Source organism: Melospiza melodia, chromosome Z (genome assembly GCF_035770615.1).
Source record: "Melospiza melodia melodia isolate bMelMel2 chromosome Z, bMelMel2.pri, whole genome shotgun sequence".
In the NCBI taxonomy this organism is placed as follows: Eukaryota; Metazoa; Chordata; class Aves; order Passeriformes; family Passerellidae; genus Melospiza; species Melospiza melodia.
The window spans coordinates 78,021,528-78,041,937 of NC_086226.1; the positions used below are offsets into that span (position 1 = coordinate 78,021,528).

The following is a 20,410-nucleotide window of genomic DNA, read 5'->3' on the forward strand; positions in this document are numbered from 1 at the left end:
ATTTGTGATTAGGAGCCCATGGTGGATTACTGTCAGTCACCATAAGATTGAGTATCTTTGGATGGCAAAAGTTCACAGTAGAGTGAATGTCCAATTAAATGAGAGACCCATGTAAATGATCTTCCCCTTTGCAAATGGCAGTGTCCCTGGGCATAGGTAGCAAAATACTGTAAATTGGCACAGTTATGTTAAGCTTAAATTCCTTTTAGATTTTTGTAAGCTGTCAGCCAGAGAACAGAAATAATTTGTGTTCCAGTTTAGTATATAATCTGTTCTTAAACTGATTGATGTATGTGGCGAGAATACAGGCAGAGAATAAAGACCAGCACTGAAAACTGTAATGGCCTTTTCTCCTCAGGATTTCCAGTCTTTTCAAGAATTAGGAAGTTAATGGTGGCCCCTGTACTGGCAAGCTTTAGCCAAAGATTATCTCTGTTCTCTAGGAGAAAACCTGTAATTTGTTTTCATGTTCAGAAGACCACATGGTTGTGTAACCTCATGTGTTATTTGCATTGATAACCATTTCACTGAGGCAATAAATACCAAACTGCTTCAGGTGGATCCAGTTACTGCATAGTAATTAGTACATGTCTTTAGTCTGTCCTGGCCTAAACCACCACAATAATAAAAATTATGTCAGTATTAGCATGCAGAGAGGGGTTTTGGATTGTGGAAGGGGCCTGTACAGCTGAAGCACAGCCACCTGAATGTCCAACAAGGCTGAAACTGCCTGTGGGTGCTGAGTTAGTTTTCCTAGGTGTAATCCTGTGGCATATTGTGGGACTGTGTGCCCTTGGTGGTCCTCAGCACATGAAGGGTGTGGACTGTTTGGAGCTGGTCCAGAGGAGGCCATGAAGGTGGGACACTCCTATGGAGACTGGCTGAGAGAGCTGGGCTTGTCCAGGCTGGAGAAGAGAAGGCTCTGGGGAGATCTTGGAGAGCCTTCCAGTGCCAAACAGAAGGTTCTTTATAAGAAAGATGTATATAAGATACATCTACTCTTAGCAGGCCTGTTAAGAGTAGATGTAAGGCAGGGATTTTATGCAGTGAGGGTGGTGAAACACAGTGGAAGAGATTCCCAGAAAAAATTTTTTTCTCATTTCCTTTGGCTCCATGGTGTAAATGGAAGTTTGCCTACGTCTGGAGATGGATGCCACCTGCCAAAGGGATGAAAGCATAGTCCTGTTTGTTGCAGACTTATGGAGGAGGGTTTGCAGACCTATTTTGGGAGGTTTTGGAAGGCAGCAGTGCCTCAGGTTGCTTGCAGTACATCAATCACAGCACAGTAATAACAAGGGAAATGCTACACACAGGTGGTCAGCAAAGGCAAATGAATTGTTGGATCCTCCTGCAGTAAATATCTTAACTCCTTCTCATGGATCCAATTATTGTGCAGTAAATCAACATGTGTGTTCAGTGTGTCCTGACCTGGACTGTTAGCTGTTCAAACATTTATGTTTGAAGGAACACATCTTGGTTTTGTTCCCTGTGGGAAAAAGACTGTTGTCTGGAATAAAACAATAGAAAATAAGGGAGACTAAGTTGACTAAGTACCTTGATTTATGCAGTGGACATGAAACAAACTTTAATTTTCTCCCTGCAAATAGATTGTGCACATTAGTCACATTGCAATATTTCTTACAAATCTATGACAAACATGGTACCTGGGTACAAAAGAAGTAGTCTGGAGTCATTATCTTTGAGTGATTGGTACAAGAGCATAAGAATATATAAGCAGGGTGTTAAAAAGTAGACATTTGCAAACATAACACGCTTTTAACATGATTCAAGGGATTTGCCCTAGTGCATGCAGGACTTTAACTGAAGTTGTGTGAAGTATTAGACAGTATTATTATTAAAATTTAGGAAAAAAATCCTTGATGGCTTATCTGTGGTGAAGGAAATTGTTCAGCAGCAACATGAGTCACTTCCATCCTTAAAACTGGGGAGGAATTAACAAGTTCATATTTTTAATTTTCAAGAAAATATGCTTTAAAAATAAATGTAAATCCAAGTATAGGACAGATTGCTGTAAAGTAAGTGCCTGAGAATGATGATGCTTTCAGCAAACTACTGTCAAATTTGATTATCCTCAGGACTTATGGGTGGTGGTGAGCTGCTCTTAGTTTTACTGTGGAAGAGGAACTGCCTGGTTGGAGACTAATTCCAAGGCAATTGGCAGGTGCTGGGATGGCGTGTATGGTACAAAATACCAAAAGCATCCTTTCTTCATCTGCTGGGGAAAAAGAGCTGGCTCCCTATTTTTGTTTAGTTCCATAGAGGGAAGCAATATGTTGCGTTCGGTATCTTTGCAGAGCTTTATGAAATAGATTTTTTGAACATTCAGGAAAAAAAAAACCCCAACTTTAGAGGGTGGTGTTAGCTTGTAGTGATAAGCTCATAGCAGATTGGTTGTCTTTGGTTTCTCTACACTGGGAGTGTCTGCAAAAAAGCAAGAACAAATGACTGTGTGTGCAGGCAGTTTGTCTTATAACATGACTGCAGGTGTGTCAGTGCAGGAATGCTTTTACAGGAGCCTCCTTTCCCTCCTCAGGGTGGCATTACAGAGGTTTCCTGGAGAACTGAGAGCGTCCTCATACATGACAGCAGCTAGCAGTGCCACTTGAGCTGTTGGTGCTGTCAAAGTGTGGGTGATGCATCAGTGCAAGCCAGTAAATGTATAGGCTTAGAATTGCTGTGTGGAGCTCCAGAAATTGTGGTGGAGAGGGAAGAGTTGAAAACAATTTATGTAAGATAAGCATCTGAACATTTTGCAGAAGTCTTTGCATGTGGGGACTTCAAGGTTGGATGTCATGGTGATCTTGCCAAAAAAAAACCCCCCAGGAATTCCCTGAAAAGTGGTTATGATGATGGAAACCTTGCTCTCTGTTTATAGCAGCTGTGCCCTCTGCATTCAGGGAAAGAACAGGGCAAATGGGTCAAGAGATGAAAACATTTTTGCTCCCCAAATTTCTTAATTTACTTTTTCACTGTGTTGTGCACTCATACAAATAACTTCTCATGGAAGAATTAATTACCTGATTTGATTCAGCACAGAAGGGGAAAGGGGCATGTTGCTCTGCAAAGTGGTTACAGTGACATATTCTGAATGCTGATAAACTTGACATAATCAAGGCATGATTGAAACTACTCTTCAGTATTTAAAACTTGAAGTATACTTAATTAGGTTTGTACTGTGAACTTTGTTTTCATTAAGACTGTTTTTGTGCTTCAGGTGAAGGCTCTGAAAGAGAAGATTGAATCAGAAAGGGGGAAAGATGCCTTTCCAGTAGCTGGCCAAAAACTAATTTATGCAGGTAATGGATATTCTGAAGATAACTTATCTGAACATGCTTTCTTTTATGTTGTTGTTTGACTTGGATGTGAATGTTAAGTCTTCTAAGAATTCTGAGTACTGAAGTAGAGACAGGATAAAAACCTCCACAAACACAAAAATTAACTCAATGTCAAAGGGAACTCTTAATTTTGAGTTAGAATTTTTTAGGTTTTAATGCATGTGTGTCTGACATCTTTTCTCGTGTGACATGATGTCTTAAGAATATGCTGGGTGAAGAAGAAATAGCTTTTTTTTTAACAAGAATTCAGGATTTAAGCAGGTCAAAGTTGCTGCTCTGGCTTAATTATTTTCTTTTTCAATTTATGCTGTGTATAGCTGAGGCATTGCTGTATATACCACAGAGAATTAAAAGCTAGATTATTTCTTTTGGATTGACAAAAGAAACTCACCACCAAATCCTTGCTGTACAAAGGTACTTTCAATACTTTTAAGCTCTGTCAGAGCTTGTGCATTATGTACTAGCAAAAAGCAGGCTAATGTCAGTTAAAAACATGAAATTAACTTATTTGAGCTTTATTTTACTTGCCTTGTTCATTCTGGTGCTAATACAGAAATCCATTTTTTTGTTTTCACTTCATCTCAGAACTTTGGTGCTATTCCAGTACTCCCTCTAGTGTTTTATTTTCTCTAAAACTGGGTCTGAAAGAAACTTTGGTGGACTTTTCACTTTTGTCGTGTACTGCTTTGTAACAAGTACAAAGCTTTCACTTGTGATAAGCCAAAGCCACTGTTAACAGTGGAGAGATGCTGATGGGAGAGAAGCTGTGAGTCTCTGTGTTTGTACAGCTCCTCTGGACAACATCCCATAGCAAGTTTTATGTCCCTGGTACTTCACTGGGGGGAGTGCACGTCAAGAACATGAAGGTGGAAGTCTCTTGCACAACCAAGAAATGTGAACCAGGCATAAGGTTTTGTGCAATGTGTGTACTAAGAGTGCATGGCACTCTTAATGTTGTGTTACTGTGATTGCAAAAATCAAAGATTGCATAAGATTCTGTGACATGACTGGAGTGTTTTGTGAAGTCAGAATGTATCTGCAATATTGAATAACCCTCACAAGCAGTAGGAAATGTAGGAAATAAGATTGATAATATAATATTGTACAGAGACAGATTATCTCTTTTTTTTTGTTCTTGGACAAGAGATATGAGGGTATATTGGTGACGTTTTTACTTTTATTAAAATGAATTATTATTAAAATTATTAAACTGTGAAATTTTCATAGTTTGGTAAAGCAAAGTGACACCCCCAGCTGACTTTGATTAGAGAGGCTCTGATTGTCCATTGTGTTGACATCTGAATTTGGGTGAGCTCTAGAAGCCCTGAGAGTGGTGGGTTCTGAGAAGACAGGATGTCTATATGTATACTTTCATAAAGTATATATATTATATTGCAAACACATTCATTAACGCCTTCCCCGAAGTGCCTATAAAAATTTGTGAGTAAACCCTTGAAGGTTCTGAGTCAGATGCTACAGGTATTGCTATTACTGCACTACATGTAATACTTCCTTGAATGTTTGACCTGCAAGACTGGTGGAACCAGTCATTTGTGTTCTGAGTGCCACACAGTGCATGTGTTGCTTGATTTCCTTGCAATCATCAGGGTAAGGATGTGTCCTTCTTGTTGCAGTCCACTGGAGATGTTATGAAATGGAAGTAGTCTGTGGCACATCTTCAGAAAATGAATCAGTTTTAATTGCAAAATATTCCCCGAAAATTCTGTAGTGGAAATCAGTGCTATAAAACTCACTGGAATACAGACTTGTTTTTCTGATTTGTGGTGCTATCTCCAAGTCAGCTTATTCTAAGAAAAGGCAAAGAGTATGTGATTTACTGTGTTCCTAAGTTCTTGTAGAAGTGATGCAAATCTATTTTGTCACAGTACCACCTCTGCTTGTGAAACATCGAAAGTTGTAGTATGACAGATGTGTCTGGGTTTGTCTGATAGCTCTTTCATCCTTCTGTCAAGGTGGGAAATTATGGAATAGTTCTAGCTTTTTCTAATGTTTTAGCCTTGCAAATTGTTAAAGTTGCAAAGTCGCACACTTGTTATTGCAGGTAATGCTCTTATCTGAAGAACAAATGGAAGATAAGTAGAAAGGAATTTCCCTTACTGTGTAAGCAGACATAAGTTACTTGGTTAAGCTTTTTGTCTGTTAATGCCTTTCCTCTGTATTACATGTGTCTTTGTTAAGGATCTTTCCAGATTCCAGTGACTCTTTCCAGATTTCATGCTTTTATTTTAAATGGTTTTAAAGCATCTGCAACACTTAGGGCTGCGGCCCTCAAGCTATCCACTACTCCGTACATCACATGAGGAAAAGTGTAGCTCTGCTGCCAAAGCTTAATGGCCAAACTGCTTTTTGTTGAATTAACATTTATTTATAATCTGCATAAAACATGTTTTCTTGAGGAAATCCCAAGATCATTTATTGATTTGTTAAACAGCTTTTTAATTTCTGCCTGTTTAATTTCCCAGGTAAAATCCTTAATGATGAAACTGCTCTTAAAGAATACAAGATAGATGAGAAGAACTTTGTGGTGGTTATGGTGACAAAGGTGAGTAATCGTTTCTTTTGAGTAGGAAGCTTCATTAATTTAATTCTATTTCTTCTTGTGATTAGTAGGTGTATATATCCATTCTTAAAACCAGTGGAATTTCATCATAAGCAAATTCAGATCAACAGTAAAAAGCTTGTGTGAATAGATAAAAAATATTGCTTCATAGTCTTGGTTTGCCTGGGCTGATTTTTGCTTTTGCTCTGTGCTGAATATATGTATTAAAGAAAAAAAAATGCTAATGGCTGATTTTACTGTTTACTCTTTCATGTCTCTGTTATTTTTTCCCTTTTATTATTAAAAGGAAGAAGGCAACCTAGGTAGTTTGTGGTTAAATCCTCTGTATGGATCTCTTCCAGCCTTTCCATGTTGCTTTTCATAGTTCATGGCTTTTTCTCCTGTCAAACTCAACAGCATAAACCAGTAGAGACAGGATACATCTGGCAGTAAACAAACCTGTGGGTTTTGAAAGCCTGCAAGTGCAATTTATAGGGAATGACTGTGACACGTGTTTGAAGTATTTCTTCTCTGAACCACTTGTCAGGCTGCTTCCAGGAATCAAGCCACTGATTTTCCAGGCATTCCAGGCGATCTGAATCAAACTGGCTTCATCTGTGTTTTCAATATTAAATTAATTTTGAAGGTCGAGTTCCTCCTCCTGACAAAGAAAACATATATTCTGATGCCCCTTATTTATCTCTGGTAATAGTAAACATAATTAAACCAGTGGGCTTGTTAAAGATAACTGCTCTTGCTCTCTTCCTGAATGAACAGCTTGCTAGTCTGTGGTTTGCCACAGGGGCATTTATCAGTACAAGAAAACAGGTGCAGATGAGATGTCAGAGTCCAGTTTTTCATTTTGTTGATGGCAGAAGGCTCCAGAGAAGTTGTGCAACTGCCACTCCTGGAAATGTTCAAGAAATGTGTGGCTGTGGTACTTAGGGACACTGTTTAGTGGTGTGTGTGGCAGTGCTGGGTTAGATTCAATCATTTTAGAGGTCTTCTCAACAATTCTATGATTCTAAAGGCAGATCTCTATGAAGAACTGCTAAATTCAGTATATTCTGATAATAAAGGACCTGTACTTTGGGCATTTCTTCAGTCTTACAACCTTTTTGCTACTCTTGGAGCTCAATTGCCCTTTCCTGATTCTATTGTGGGTAAGACATGCCCAGTCATGTAGACACAGATTGCTAACTTTGTCTGATGCTCAGATGTTGTTGCATTAAGGGTTTAGGGATCCAGCAGAAAATAACCCCGCCTGCATTCCTACTGTGTCAGTGTTCTTCTCTGAGTGCTTATTAAAATGTTATTTGCTGTGCCCATCATGTTGGAAGCTATTCATTCTTAAGCTTTACCTCTCCTTGCAGACAAAAGGAAGAAGTTAATGTTTTCTTCTTCAAGCAGGGAATGTCTGAAAGTGGTGCACCTTGAATAAGTAGTTTTGCTGAAGTTCAGCTATTTCTCTTGGAAAGGCAAAGATTGGGGTCAGCTTTGTCAGCCCTTGGGGCTATTTTTATATAATGGGATTAATACTGTATCCAAGAAAAATTCAGGTTTCCATTAGAGATGTGAAGATTATTTCACAATTGCATACAAGTATTATTCACTCTAAATATTCTGCTGTAAGTTTGGTAGTCCTTCATTTTGCTTTATCCTTGGTGCTTACTTCATGAACTGAAGAGATGCTATTTTAGTGCTCTGAATGCATAGATTGCATAACTGAAACATGTTGCAGGTGAAGTTTAATTTTTTTTCTCATCTTGTGTTCCAGCAAACAACATTTGTAATGAAATGTGATTTCTGTCTTAATCACTTTTTTCCACATCTGAGTGGTGAGAAAAGCTTATGCTTGTTCTGCAGATAGTTTTTGGCAACTGTCTTGGCTTCTTCTGGAAAATGTGCTTTTGTAAAACTCAGGATTGTTTTCATATTTAGAATATTGTGGTCTGTAAATATTTACATCTTTGAATTTCACTTCAGAGTGTGAGCGCTCATGTGTGTGAGTACCTCAGTGACGCTCTCAGTTGCTTGTTTAAACACAGTGAAGGGCAAGAGAGAACTAATGTCTTGCAACATTTTAATGTTGTGCTTGATGTTGAGGCAGCGATAGCAAACACAAATGGTCTTAACAGAACTCAGAGAGCCGTGGATTTATGATCTTTGTTCCGTGCCTGAACTCTTTTGTCCTCCTGTAGCCCAAAGCAGCAGCTGGAGCGACTCAGCCGTCAAATGCCACTTCCACTGTTGGCTCAACAACTGCAGCTCCCACAGCCGTTGCTGCACCAATCCCTGTTCCTGCCCCTGTGCCAGCTCCTGTCCCTCCACCACCAGCACCAGATGCAGTGGCTTGTGAGCCAGCACCTGTGAGTGCTCCGAAAGAGGAGAAGCCTGAAGAAAAACCACCTGAGGCACCAGCTGCTGTCAGTCCATCATCAATTGACAGGTATGGATAAGCCTCCAAAAATGGGTTCCTGTTTCTGTTGCTTCTGGTTTTGATCTTAAGTTTTTATTATGGAGTTACACCAATCACTCTCTCCATTCTATTTAATTTTTCTTCTTTCTTGACTGTAATTTCAGTCTCAGACTCAAGTATGTTATTACTGATTGTAAGAAGCACCTCTCCTTTTTTATGCCTTCTCCTGTGGGAAGTGTGATCTTGGGAACAAACCTGTGGAGGGGAGAGTTAAATGAGACAAGATTTGAGCTCCTGTTAGGCATTTCAGAGTTGCTATCCTGCAAGTTTCTTTTCAGACTGAGAATATTCAACTGCAGTGGGGATCCGCTGCTGACAAAGCTCTTGAAGTCTGAAGAGGAGTGTGTCCTGTCCTGCTCATAACCCTCTGATTGTGCTTTTGATAATGTTGATCAGATTCAAACCATAAATTCCTTATTGCTGTATGAGTCTCTTAATTTTTGCAAAGAGCTTTTACTTCCAAAATGTAGGATGTGGTATTGCTCTTAATCATGTAATGCGTTAAAGCTACAAGGTTGGGGTTTTTTTTCCCTGAATGTTCTTTGACCTATCTGCAGGTAATTAATTCTGAAACCTGGGAAAACTTTTCACCTCAATTTTCTACAGTTGAGAAAATCAAGTGGAAGTTAGAGGTTTCATCCCTGTTGTATGCTGTTGCCTTTTTTTGCTTAAGTTGCTGAAGTACTGCATGGGATTAAAATGTTGTTAACAGGAATTTAATGACCCCTGAAGTGCTGCATAGCATCAAATCTTCATTTTTTGTGCTCTGGGTTTAAATAATTTGTGTGTTATTTCTGGGAATACTGGTGCACAAGACAGTATTTTTTAAGTGATTGTATTTAAACACTGTCGAATACTGATTTGATGATAACAAAGCAAAACTTGCAATTGCCTAATATCTTGAAAAACTCATCACAAATTTCTTGCACTAAATGCACAAATTGATGTTTTAATTTTGCTGTTCTGAGAAATGAGTATTTCTTAGAAATGGAATGCAAATGAAGTTTCATTTATCAGTCAAATTAACTTAGTTGTTAAAAAATACTAAGTGGGGTGATTTTCTTTTTTTTTTCCCTGCTTAGTTTGTCCAGTGGGTTCAAAGATCAATCTGTCATACTGAAATAGTGTTTTTCATGTACAGATTACAGTTTTGTAAAACTGCACTAAGGGACCCTCAGTGTACACACTTGACAGGGAGAAACAAAATAATTTAACATAGACATCAAAGTCATCACCTGCCTTGATTTCAGTGAATGCTGTTTGCTTCTGATTTGCTTTAGAAGCTAAATTACTAAGGCAAGATTTATTGACCCAAGGCCAGGCCAGCTGGCATCTTGCTTTGTCTTTGATCTTTTTTTGATTATAAATCTTAACTACTGACAGATTCTAGTGAAGCACTCTTGTTGTAACAAATTATTTCTTGCATAGATCTTACAGAGATCTCTGTAAGTGCCTTGCTGGATTTTTTGTGGCATCTTCTGAAAACATTCAGATCAGTCTGATGATCTTTCACTTGCTGATAGGAGTTGCCAAATCTGGTAGCCTGATAAATTTGAGGCTTCTACAGCTCCATGTACTCAAGTCTATCATGTTATCAAGACTGTGTATTCCCAAAATATACACACAATATGGATATACCTATAAATATATGTCTGCCTGCTTAGGTCAGCTCAGGCGGGAAAAATCCCAGCACTCATGCAAGATAGATCAGCCACATCCACTTCCCCTCTGGCTGTTTAGAGCAAAGCCCACTGCTGCAAAATGAAAATGTACAAAACACAAAAGAAAAATATTAATTTCTCTTTTGATAGCTGGCCCCTTAGAGTTTGCCAAGTTCTTGGTACCAGGGCATGGGGACTGCCTGAGCCCTGCCACCCCGCTCCAGGCCCTGATACTCAGATTCCCATTGCACATACACACACACAGAGAGGGCTTGCCCAGGAACTGGCTGCAGTCCTTGGCTTTCCCACTTCCACACTGGTCTCAGCAGTTGCTGGATCCCACAGGTGTCTGGATCCCCCTATCTCTCCATTCCCTGTCCCTGTGAACACTTGGAATTCCAAATACATGTGTGTAGAGTAGAGACACACACCCCCCACATTATGAAACATTTTTAGAAGTAGAATTTAATAAAAAGACATGGATTGGGTGATGAGGTGCAGAGCACGGCCAGGCAAGTGTTTCTTAAGTATGATTGGCCCTTTTTCTCCTCTTTTTGCACTCTTGACCCATGCTCTTCTTCTGCATGGTGCCTTAAGCTTTCCTTTCCCTGCCTTCGGTTCTTCCTCTGGATTTCTTCCCCCAGCACTTTTTCCTGGCACCCCACAGTGAGTTGGGCTCAATGCCCTGTGGGCTGTAATGCCCTTGAAGGAGTCCTGCTGACCCACCCTGGGTGTCACCCTGAGACCAGGGGGCTGATGCTTTAATTTTGCAGCCCTGGGAACTGGGCAGCCTTGGCTGTGTCTGATTAAAACTGGTATTCCTCTGTTCTGTTGTGCCTCTGTGTTCCGTGCTGTTCATGGAGGTGAACCTTTAATCCTGTAATTTAACAACTTTGATAACTTGAGATGGAGTAATTGCAGATGTTAGCAGTTTGTATTCCTGGGAAAGCAGTATACTAAGACTTTAATAAGTGCTTGCCACCAGCCTCCTTGGGTCCTCATTGAGGTCAAGCTGGTGGCTGTGGGGAAGCAGTTAGTGAGACTGCTGTGTGCTTTTGAAAATCCACCTTGTTCTCCCACCCTTTAAAGCATTCAAGCAAGCAGATGGCTAATCCCTGAGCAGATGGGCAAGAGCCAAACTTCTGGGGGGTAGCGGGGGAAGGTTGGCCTTGTTTTAAAAATGCTAGCATTGTAAGTTTGTAAAATCTATTCTCACTATAGGACCAAAAGAGAGCTCTTTGGAAAGCTTTGTTGGTTTTTTAGAAACAAAAGGGGCTATGAGAGTTACAGCTGCTGCTGCTTTTTTTTTTTTCCTTTTCTTTTTTTTTTTTTTTGAAAAACAGGAAGTTTTCCAAAGTTTTGTAATTACCATTGCACTTGTCTTCATCTTACAGTACAACAGGTGATACATCTCGATCAAATCTTTTTGAGGATGCTATAAGTGCACTTGGTAAGTGGAGAGTTTTTTTTTAATGTAGACATTATTTTGGTGCAGCAGAAAAATGACGGATTAGCAGATGTTGACATTTTCCTCTGTATCTGTCATTGTTAAAGTTATAATTAAAGTGCTCCTCTCTAAGACCTGAAGTTGATATCTTGGAACCAGCTTCAATATTCTTCCTTACTGAAGAATATTTCCCTTTATATATTTTTATTGTGTGAAAGGAAGATCCTTGCACTCCTGCCTTTTTTCCCCCATTTGCTTTAATTTCTCTTCTAACTATTCACTTTGAAGTAGCTTGAATAGGAGACTAGATGTAAATATGTGTGTGCTTTTCACTTTTGCACCCCAGAGTGCAGGGCTGGTAAAATGGATGCCTTTATTATTCACTTGTTCCAGCTTTGAAAGTACTTTGCTTTTTGACACATTAAGATTAGATAAATTCACCAGATCTGCTGCTGAGAAATGAATCCCTCCATGTATTTACAGTCAACTTACTCTTATTTTGACAGTTTAAATAATCTTTGTTTCTCAGTGAAATAGACAGAATAAAGACAACAGGAAGCTCTGCCCATCATCTATGCTGATTTGGGTGGCTAGGAAATTATTAGGCAAACCTACAACTCCTTACTCCTACTGAAATTTTTGGGTTGTTTTGGAGTGTAACAAATTCAGGTATAGAAATAAGGAGGAGGTGGGGTTTTTATTCTGTCTTTTGTCTTTAAATATGAAGCTCCAATTTGGTACAAAGAGTGAAACCAAGTAAATAGTTTCACTTACATTTTCATGTGGATATATTGGAGGCAGGTGCTGTAATTAAGCAGCTCAGAGTGATTTAGAAGCAGCAGTAAGATTTTACATGACTTTGTGGTAGCTAATAGATTTAGTCTGTCCAGCTGCAGCTTACATCTTAATGTGACAAACTGTTTTAAATTGTATAATCCAAAATAGTTGATAGAGACTGATAGCAGGAGACAAAAATGTAACACTAAAACTAAACTGGCTGAAATTATTGCTGTTACCAAAGGTGGTTCTTTAACCATTCATATTATCTTAGTGGTCAAAGATGATGTCATCACCAACACTCATGTTAACAGTGTTGATCAGCAAGTTAAATGAAGCTGGTGGTCTTGATTAAAATCTCTTCAAAATTGGGGAAAAAACCCCAAAATATTTCGAGAGCATCACCTCACGATCCATGTTGTATGGGAGTTCTTTGGTTGGTGTCTGATGGGGTAAACCCATGTGTCCCTAACATGTTTGGAAATAAGAGGTATTGAGTGTGATTTTCTGGGTAAGCATACTCTAAGTGTTGTCAGCCAATAAATATTCAAGGGCAATAGGCATGAACTCCGTGGTTCGTTTTCTTTAAAAACTGTCCTGAAGGGAATTTGCTTGCACAAATTGATGGAGTATGTTTTCACATCCTAAGTTGGATCTGACACATATTCTAACTGTGGCTTCTCAATTACATTGTCTGAAATGAATTGACTTTGCTTTAAAAACAGGGATTGTTTTCTATGATTTGCTGTTGTTTTCAGTTAAATTGCTGAAAAGTGATGTGGCTTTTTATGCTGCGTGAAAATCTGCACGTCTTGCAGTCCTTGTGCAACCACATCTTTCACAGGAGCAGCCTAAGATTTCTTTAGGGCATAGGACAAGAATTATTGTGGAGAGTATGATGAACTGGATTTCAGTGTTAATCCAGCTTTAAAATGTTGCTTGAAAGATAAAAGCACAGAGCAGAATCAATTCAGCATTGACCTCAAACATTTCCACCAGGGACAGAAAGGCCCAACTGTGTATCATGACATTGCTGGTGTGCAACTTCTGAATTATTATTCTTGGTCTCACTTTTGCACAACTTAGGAAGTAGATTGTATGGAGTACATGCACTTATGTTTTCAGTAATTCTGTTTTCCTCCTTTGGCGTTTAATTATGGCTTATGTAGCAGCCTGTGCTGCAGAAGTTACCCAGCCTTTTTGCATCTTTTTCCTGTATTAAATCTTCTAGTCTCTACCTTGCTTATATTGAAAAAGCAATACAGAAGTGTTCAAGTAGTAAGTAATTACATCAACAGGTGTTCTGACTGCTTGGTTAGTTTCTTAGCAGTAGTAGGGGTGAACTAGTGCTGTGTAAGGAAGAATGTGAGCAGAAGTAGCAAAATCATTGTGTTGGGACAATTATTGGCTTGGCTTTTTTGCTTCCCTGAAGATAGAAATATAGAAGTATATGTCTTCAGAGCAAAGTTCAGGTGATTTGTTTATTTCACGTTTGAAAACATGTGGGTAGATGTGAAATGAATGATCATGTAGTTCTGTATGAAGACATGAAGAACTTACCAATCCTTAAATTCAGGTTGGCACTATTACTTTGAAGCCCAAATAATAAATACTCAAATTAGTCAAGGCTTTTAAACCCTTTATTTATGGATAATGCACAAGTACCCTTGGGCTAGGGCTGTTTTATTGTTTGTTCTTGAGCATACTGCCCTAAGTCATACACCCACTGATTGTTTAGAAGCACACGTTAGGAAAGAGGCAGTGGGGCTGTTTTAATGTTGGCTTGAGTTAAACACCTTCTCCCTAAGGGAATAAAACATCATGTTTTCTTTGATTCTTTTATTTACAACTTACTTGCCTTAACAGAGTAGCTCTTGTATTTGTTTCCTCTGGGTTTTTAAAATATTATTATTAATTAGTTGTTTTTTATGATGGCTGTTCATTGTTTGGCTGTCCTGTCACTAACTTGCTAGTTTGCAGTCAGTCAGTAGTAGGATTTCACTGAGATCAGGAATACCTTTATCCAAGGAAGGAGATGGTATTTTAATGCCTAGGTTTGTTTGTTAGTGGTGTTTTTTCCTGCCAGGAAGATAACCTTGAAGATTTGCCCAATTACAATGTATGGTAGAATAGCTACTTTTTTTTGTAATTGTACTACTTGCTGTCTGCATTCAAGGTAGGAATATTAAGTGGATTATGAAAAGAGATAATAATTGTCCTTACCGTGACATTAGTGTAGTAAACAGTTGCCCTCAAATAGTTCCATATATGTGTGTGTGCCTTTTGTCTTGATTGCTGCAGGTGTGGGATAGTTTTCATCTATTTTTGCTGTAAGGGGTGGGGGATTTGATGTGATGGATGTCTAGTCAAATGTTAAATTGAGTGGGATAAAAATTAAAAATTAAATGAGATGGCTTGGTTTCCTGAACCCCCACTGAAGTCCTGAGTGAGTTTCCTAGATACAACTTTTAAGTCTTCTGCATGATTTGACTTTGTCCATATTAAGTTGATTAAATTACTTTGACCATCATCACCAGCATGTAGCAATATATAGCAATATCTAATCACTAATTGTCATCTATCTAACAACAGCATAGCAGAATGTCTTTATTTGGAAAATCCTCAATGGCTAATAATTTGACAGGCAGATTTCAAATTAATACATTTCCAAATGTAAGCTGCAGGAGACTTCTCTTGATTACATCAGGAATTGAATATTAGCTGTGAGGATGCCCTTGACCTTAAATGAAAACTTGAAGAGAGAACATTATTTCAATTACAAGTACAGAAGTATCACAAGTACTGCTTTTGTCAGTAGAAGTTTACATTATCTTCATTACCCTTCACTATTTCCAATCAAATTCATAATGAAACCACTGAATATATTTGGAATTAAAGCCACAGAACCACGGCGTGTTTAATATGAAGTACTCTTTTCAATGAACGACTGGAATTCAGGTGGAAATTACACTTACCCATTGAAACTTTTTGTGTGTGTGTTTGATTATTTTCATCTTATTCCCCTAAAATGATGGTCCTGTGACTTGTAGTGACCGGGCAGTCCTATGAGAACATGGTGACTGAGATCATGTCCATGGGCTACGAGCGGGAGCAGGTGATTGCAGCACTGAGGGCCAGCTTCAACAACCCTGACAGAGCAGTGGAATACCTTCTGATGGTGAGCACTTACCTTGCCTGAACCTTTGTTTTCCACTTAATACCTCTCACTTTGATTTTGGTGTTATTTTGAACGTTACTCAGTTGCTGAGAGTGACATTTGCCATCTGGAAAGATGAGATCGAAATTTTGACAGACATGGTGTGTTATAGAAAACACTGAAGTAATCCCTAACCACCTCTTCCACTTTGCTTTCATTTTTTGTTAATTGATATGGATATGTCTGTAAAGTATGTCCAGTTACAGTGATAGCTTTAACTGCCAATGGTTTTGTGTCACCTCTTAGTGACACCATTAATTGATTAGTCGTACTTTTGTATCCATATCATCACCCTTCCTTAGGCTCCCATTCACTGATTTTGCTAACAATGCAGTGTTCTTAATATACTTCACAAACAGAAAGGTTTGAGGGTTTTTTTTTAAACTCTGCTTAATTTAACTGGTGTTTTCATTTCAGCACTGTTTTAGAAAAGAAACCATTTTCATTTGTTAAAATAAAGCTTGAAGAGTTAAATGAACTTCATTGGCATGAGAGGAAATAGAAATGTAGTTTCACTTCAATGAAAACCCTGGGCTTTTTGGATTTTTTCTTGTTGAACACCTTAATCTGACAGGTGAATTATAACCGAGTAGAATCTGTCTGATTTTGTTGCTTAATCAGTATTTCCGGTGCATTTAATTTTTGCTCTGGCACACCATTTTTCCCCGATGAGGTTTTTCCTTTTAGCAGATCTGAACTTTATTAAAATCTGGCAACCAGATATCTTGACCTAATCCTTGAAAAATACATGTGGATTGAATTTCTGATTGATTGATAAGAAATCTGGCATCTTTACCCTCCAATTAGAAAACGTCAATTTTGTTAATGAAGTTTTCCTTCAGTAGTTACAACTTCAAGTCCCTGGCATGCTTCGTACTTACACTAATGTTCCCAAGACTGTAATCTCCAGGTTTTAAATTGACAACAAATGGTTTGAGTTCAAGATATGAAAAGTTTAATTCCCAACTAGCATTAGGCCAAGCAAGGGTGAATGCAATAGCTCTCAACTCTCTGTCAAAAGTCCTCAAGTTCAAACATTTGTTTTTCATGTTGTAGAAATGTTGGGTTTACTCTTCATCTGGTCTGTAAATACACCATGAATTCAGTGCCTCCCCTAAGTGTTTGGCCTGCTGTGTGTGTGGCAGTCCTACACAGTGTGCAACTCTTGTGCACTCAGTTTCTGGTATTCTCTCCTCTAGTTTATTTCTGTTCAGGAACTCCAGGATAGAGATAGAGTATCCCCATGATGGAGCTACGTTGCACATCTGCCAAATGCATTGATTGCTATGAGCTGTCCTTGCATTTTTATCTTTATTAGAATATCCTTATAATTAAATCCTTAATTTTTAGTCATTCAGTAGGTCCTGTATCTAATGTGGGTCCTTCTGTTATATAAGATGTCCCTTTATGTGTTGTGTTATCCTTCCCTGGAAAATACATTTTCTTTTTTCTTCCTCCTGCTGGAAAAGGGAGTAGGGAGGAATGGTCTTGCTCTTGGAGACCATATTAGATAGCAGAATTTTTGCTGTCCTTCTAGAAGAATCCTTTTGCTGTAAATGGTCTTTATAACTGTTCTGGATCTGCTGGGGTCTGAAGTGTTCCTTACTTTCCTGCTGCATATTAAAAAGGTTTTTTTTAGCTACTATTGATCTGATCTGTTGAGGACACTGTTCTTTGACCCTCTCTCTACATATGCTTGTATCCAAAACTATCATCAGCACTATCTTTTATATAATCTGCAGATTAAGACAAGACATTAGAGATTTATTAAGTGTAACAACACTGTCCAGGTTTAAAGAACCTGAGTACAGCAAGGGTAAGGTGTTGGGAAGGACTTAAACTGTAATTAAAGCACAGCTGTTCCCCAGATGAGCCCTCAAGAGTCCACTTGTTGTCAATGGTTCAGATGGAAGTCCTTCAGTTTTCATGGCATGATCATTGAGGATTATAGATGTAATCCTGTGGTTGTGGAAGGAGTTGCAAAAGATGATCTTTATTTTTCTATGCACTAGGCTCATCTTTGGAGGTATTTCCATTCAGATCTCTCTTTCAGCCAAGGATTTCCTAACCTCTAGTTAAGAAGGAGTTTTGTCATCTCTGCTGTAGCCAACCTCTTTGTCTGGATATTTTTAGGGAACATTCCTTTAGTGTGAGTATAGTAAAATACTGAACATAATTCCTAGAGAGGTGGTCAACATCCTGTGCCTGTCAGTGTTTCAGAGGCATTTGGACAATGCCCTTTACAGGCTTTAACTTTTGGTCAGCCACGAATTGGTCAGTGGGACTAGATGATCATTTTAAGTACCTCCCCGCTGGAACTGTTTTGTTCTCTGTTCTGTGCAGAAGCTGGACCTGATGTGATTACTGCACTGCAGAGAGCAGTATCAGCTAAAAACCACTGTACTGCTCCGTTAAACAGTAAACAATTGTTTCATCCTCCATAAGGCAACAGTGGCCTTTTTTTGCTGTCCAAGCAGTGTTTGCATTCAGAGTGGCTTGTGTGTGGTTTAATACCATGCTTTATTCTGTTGTGTGGCTGTGTGAGCAAGGTCCATACGCCTCACTGGCATTGTCTGATTGCAGCTGTATACAGTCTCTGTTATTTGGAGAGGGGTACTTCAAGCTTGTGTTCAAGAGTTAAGATGATGTTCAAGATGACAAATAATTTCTAAGTAAATTTGTTTGAACTGGTTTACACAGTCCTTCCATTCAAGAGCAAACTTAGGAGTTTAAACAAGCTCATGTTGTTTGATCTGGACACAGATTGCAGTGATGACGTGTGCCTGTGAATAGGTGAAATCAACTAGTAATTTCATAAGATTAACCCAAATTGTTGCATTATACTTGGATTGCCAGAAATGACCGATTTGATGGGAAAGGTATTTAATCAGTGCTCTGTAAGCCACTGATAAGGGAGAGTTACATCAGAATTATACCATGAATGGAATCCTCCTCCCCCACAGCAGAGGGAGGGATGTGTACTGAGCTCACTGAGCCATGTGAAGGTAATGAAGTGTGTGACAGGGAAATCTTGCTTTTATTCCCCTGAGTGGCTTAAATGTGCAGTTGATGATCAGGTTATTTATACCTTGATGTGTGTCTTAATTAACAGGTAAGGCAAAGAGCATTGCTCAGAGCACTGTCCAACTCTCCCTTTCTAGATGTGCCCTCTATATTAGCTGCATATTTGTCCTTTTTGTTCAGGTGTAATGATGAGCATACCATGTGAAGATCATGTTACAGCAGGACTTTTAATCTACATTACCTACCAGTGATTTTTATGGTAGGCTTGACAAACCTCTTCATTGTCTGGTTACCCTGTAGCACTGTAATATTTTCACCCACTCAGTTCCTTACATTTTGTGATTCCCCAACACAAGTGGGTGGCCCTCGTTTGGGTAACTTCTCTGGCCTGTTCCAACAGAGTTTGTTATAATATTCTTTGTGTCTCTCCCATAAGTAAGTTTCCAGGCTTCAGAAAGGTAGATTAAAAGGACAGACTTGGTGCAGGAGTTCAGTGCCAGTGAGGAAGGCAGGGTTAGGGTAGGAAGGAATTCCATGCAGGAGAAAAGTAGCTGAGTGAGGTATCATTGTTGTATAACCAGGGTTCTAGTTTATTGTAATTTTGTGTTTTAGCTTTGTCCATTTCAGGCCTCTGAGCAGTCAGTTCCTATATAAAGTTGCTTGCACATAAAAAATAAACAAAAAGCAAAAGTTAACTATTTTTTTTAAAACTTGCTAAAGCTATGTGACATACAGACCTTTTCACCTTTGAGATATTGTGAATGACACCTTTTCATTTAAGGAAACAGGTCCCAGGGGCTGTGTTCTTGTATCTCTTCTCAGTTCCTTGCCAGTTGTATGAAATTGTTAATCTTAGTTAGCATTTTGTACTGCAGTTTGTTGCTGTAATGTCACTTTTGCACAACAGTATAACATAGTGTAACAGTGTATTTAGTTTCATTTTTTCATTCACTTCAAATATTTTTAAACAGGATTCAAAGCAAGTGTTTTTTATCAGGCAAAGTGTGTTTTAAAATGATGCAGGGCATGCTTTACTGCCTTTTTATACAAATCACACATTTTTCCTGCCAAAAAGTAAAATTAATCTTTTCACAGTGCTCTCTGTCAGTTACAAATGCATAACTCACAGGATCTTACCTTGTATTTGCAGTGAAAGCATTAAAGTTTTTATTTTCCCCCCTTCATTCTGAAACCCAAATACTGCATGCAGTTGAAACATGTCTGTCAGCATTCTCTGGGTAATTCTGATGTGAACTGTGGCTTTAGGGGATACCTGGAGATAATCAGGCTGTGGCTGACCCCCCTCAACCACCAAGCACTGGTGCATCTCAGTCTTCAGCAGTGGCAGCAGCAGTAGCAACCATACCCACGACTACTAGTTCACTAGGAGGTAAGAAAGGCTGTATTGGAGAAGGTGTGATAAACAATGTGCCCTTAACCAATCTATTTTTAAATCCATTTCAAGTTCCAGGTGCTTGTGAGCTCTTCAGAGGGAATTGGATAAGAGCTGTTAACATGGTAATTCCAGGTGTGGTATTTTCTTGGGACAAGTGGCTTGTTGTATGTCATGTGCAAAGTTTTCAAAAAATGCAGTGAACTTGCACAATTTCTTTAATTCAGTATTCTGGATTCTGAAGTGCAAGACCACAGATGAGAAAACACAGATTGTGTTTTCTCTCACTTAAACTCTGATTTTCTACTCTATAACTGGCTGGAGACTGTCCACTTTGACTATATTAATATATTTCCCACACAGAAGCTGGGATATCAAGGGAGACACCTGAAATTTAGCAATGAAGTGTAGCACTGGAGAGACCTGTAACTGACCTAGGACTCCTCACTCAGCAGTGCAGCACTTTGACAGTGGCTGGTGCCTGCTGAAGAGAAGG

General features: G+C 38.9%; 1 protein-coding gene across 1 annotated transcript in view; it reads left to right on the forward strand.

Annotated features, from left to right (window-relative positions):
* RAD23B (RAD23 homolog B, nucleotide excision repair protein) overlaps positions 1 to 20,410 on the forward strand; it is a 35,787-nt gene that overhangs the window by 9,346 nt on the left and 6,031 nt on the right. Inside the window, exons 2-7 of the mRNA XM_063181097.1 lie at positions 3,236 to 3,317; positions 5,840 to 5,919; positions 8,118 to 8,365; positions 11,451 to 11,506; positions 15,331 to 15,458; positions 19,788 to 19,911. Of these exons, the coding sequence (XP_063037167.1) occupies positions 3,236 to 3,317; positions 5,840 to 5,919; positions 8,118 to 8,365; positions 11,451 to 11,506; positions 15,331 to 15,458; positions 19,788 to 19,911 (718 nt within the window). The remainder of the gene's footprint in view (positions 1 to 3,235; positions 3,318 to 5,839; positions 5,920 to 8,117; positions 8,366 to 11,450; positions 11,507 to 15,330; positions 15,459 to 19,787; positions 19,912 to 20,410) is intronic.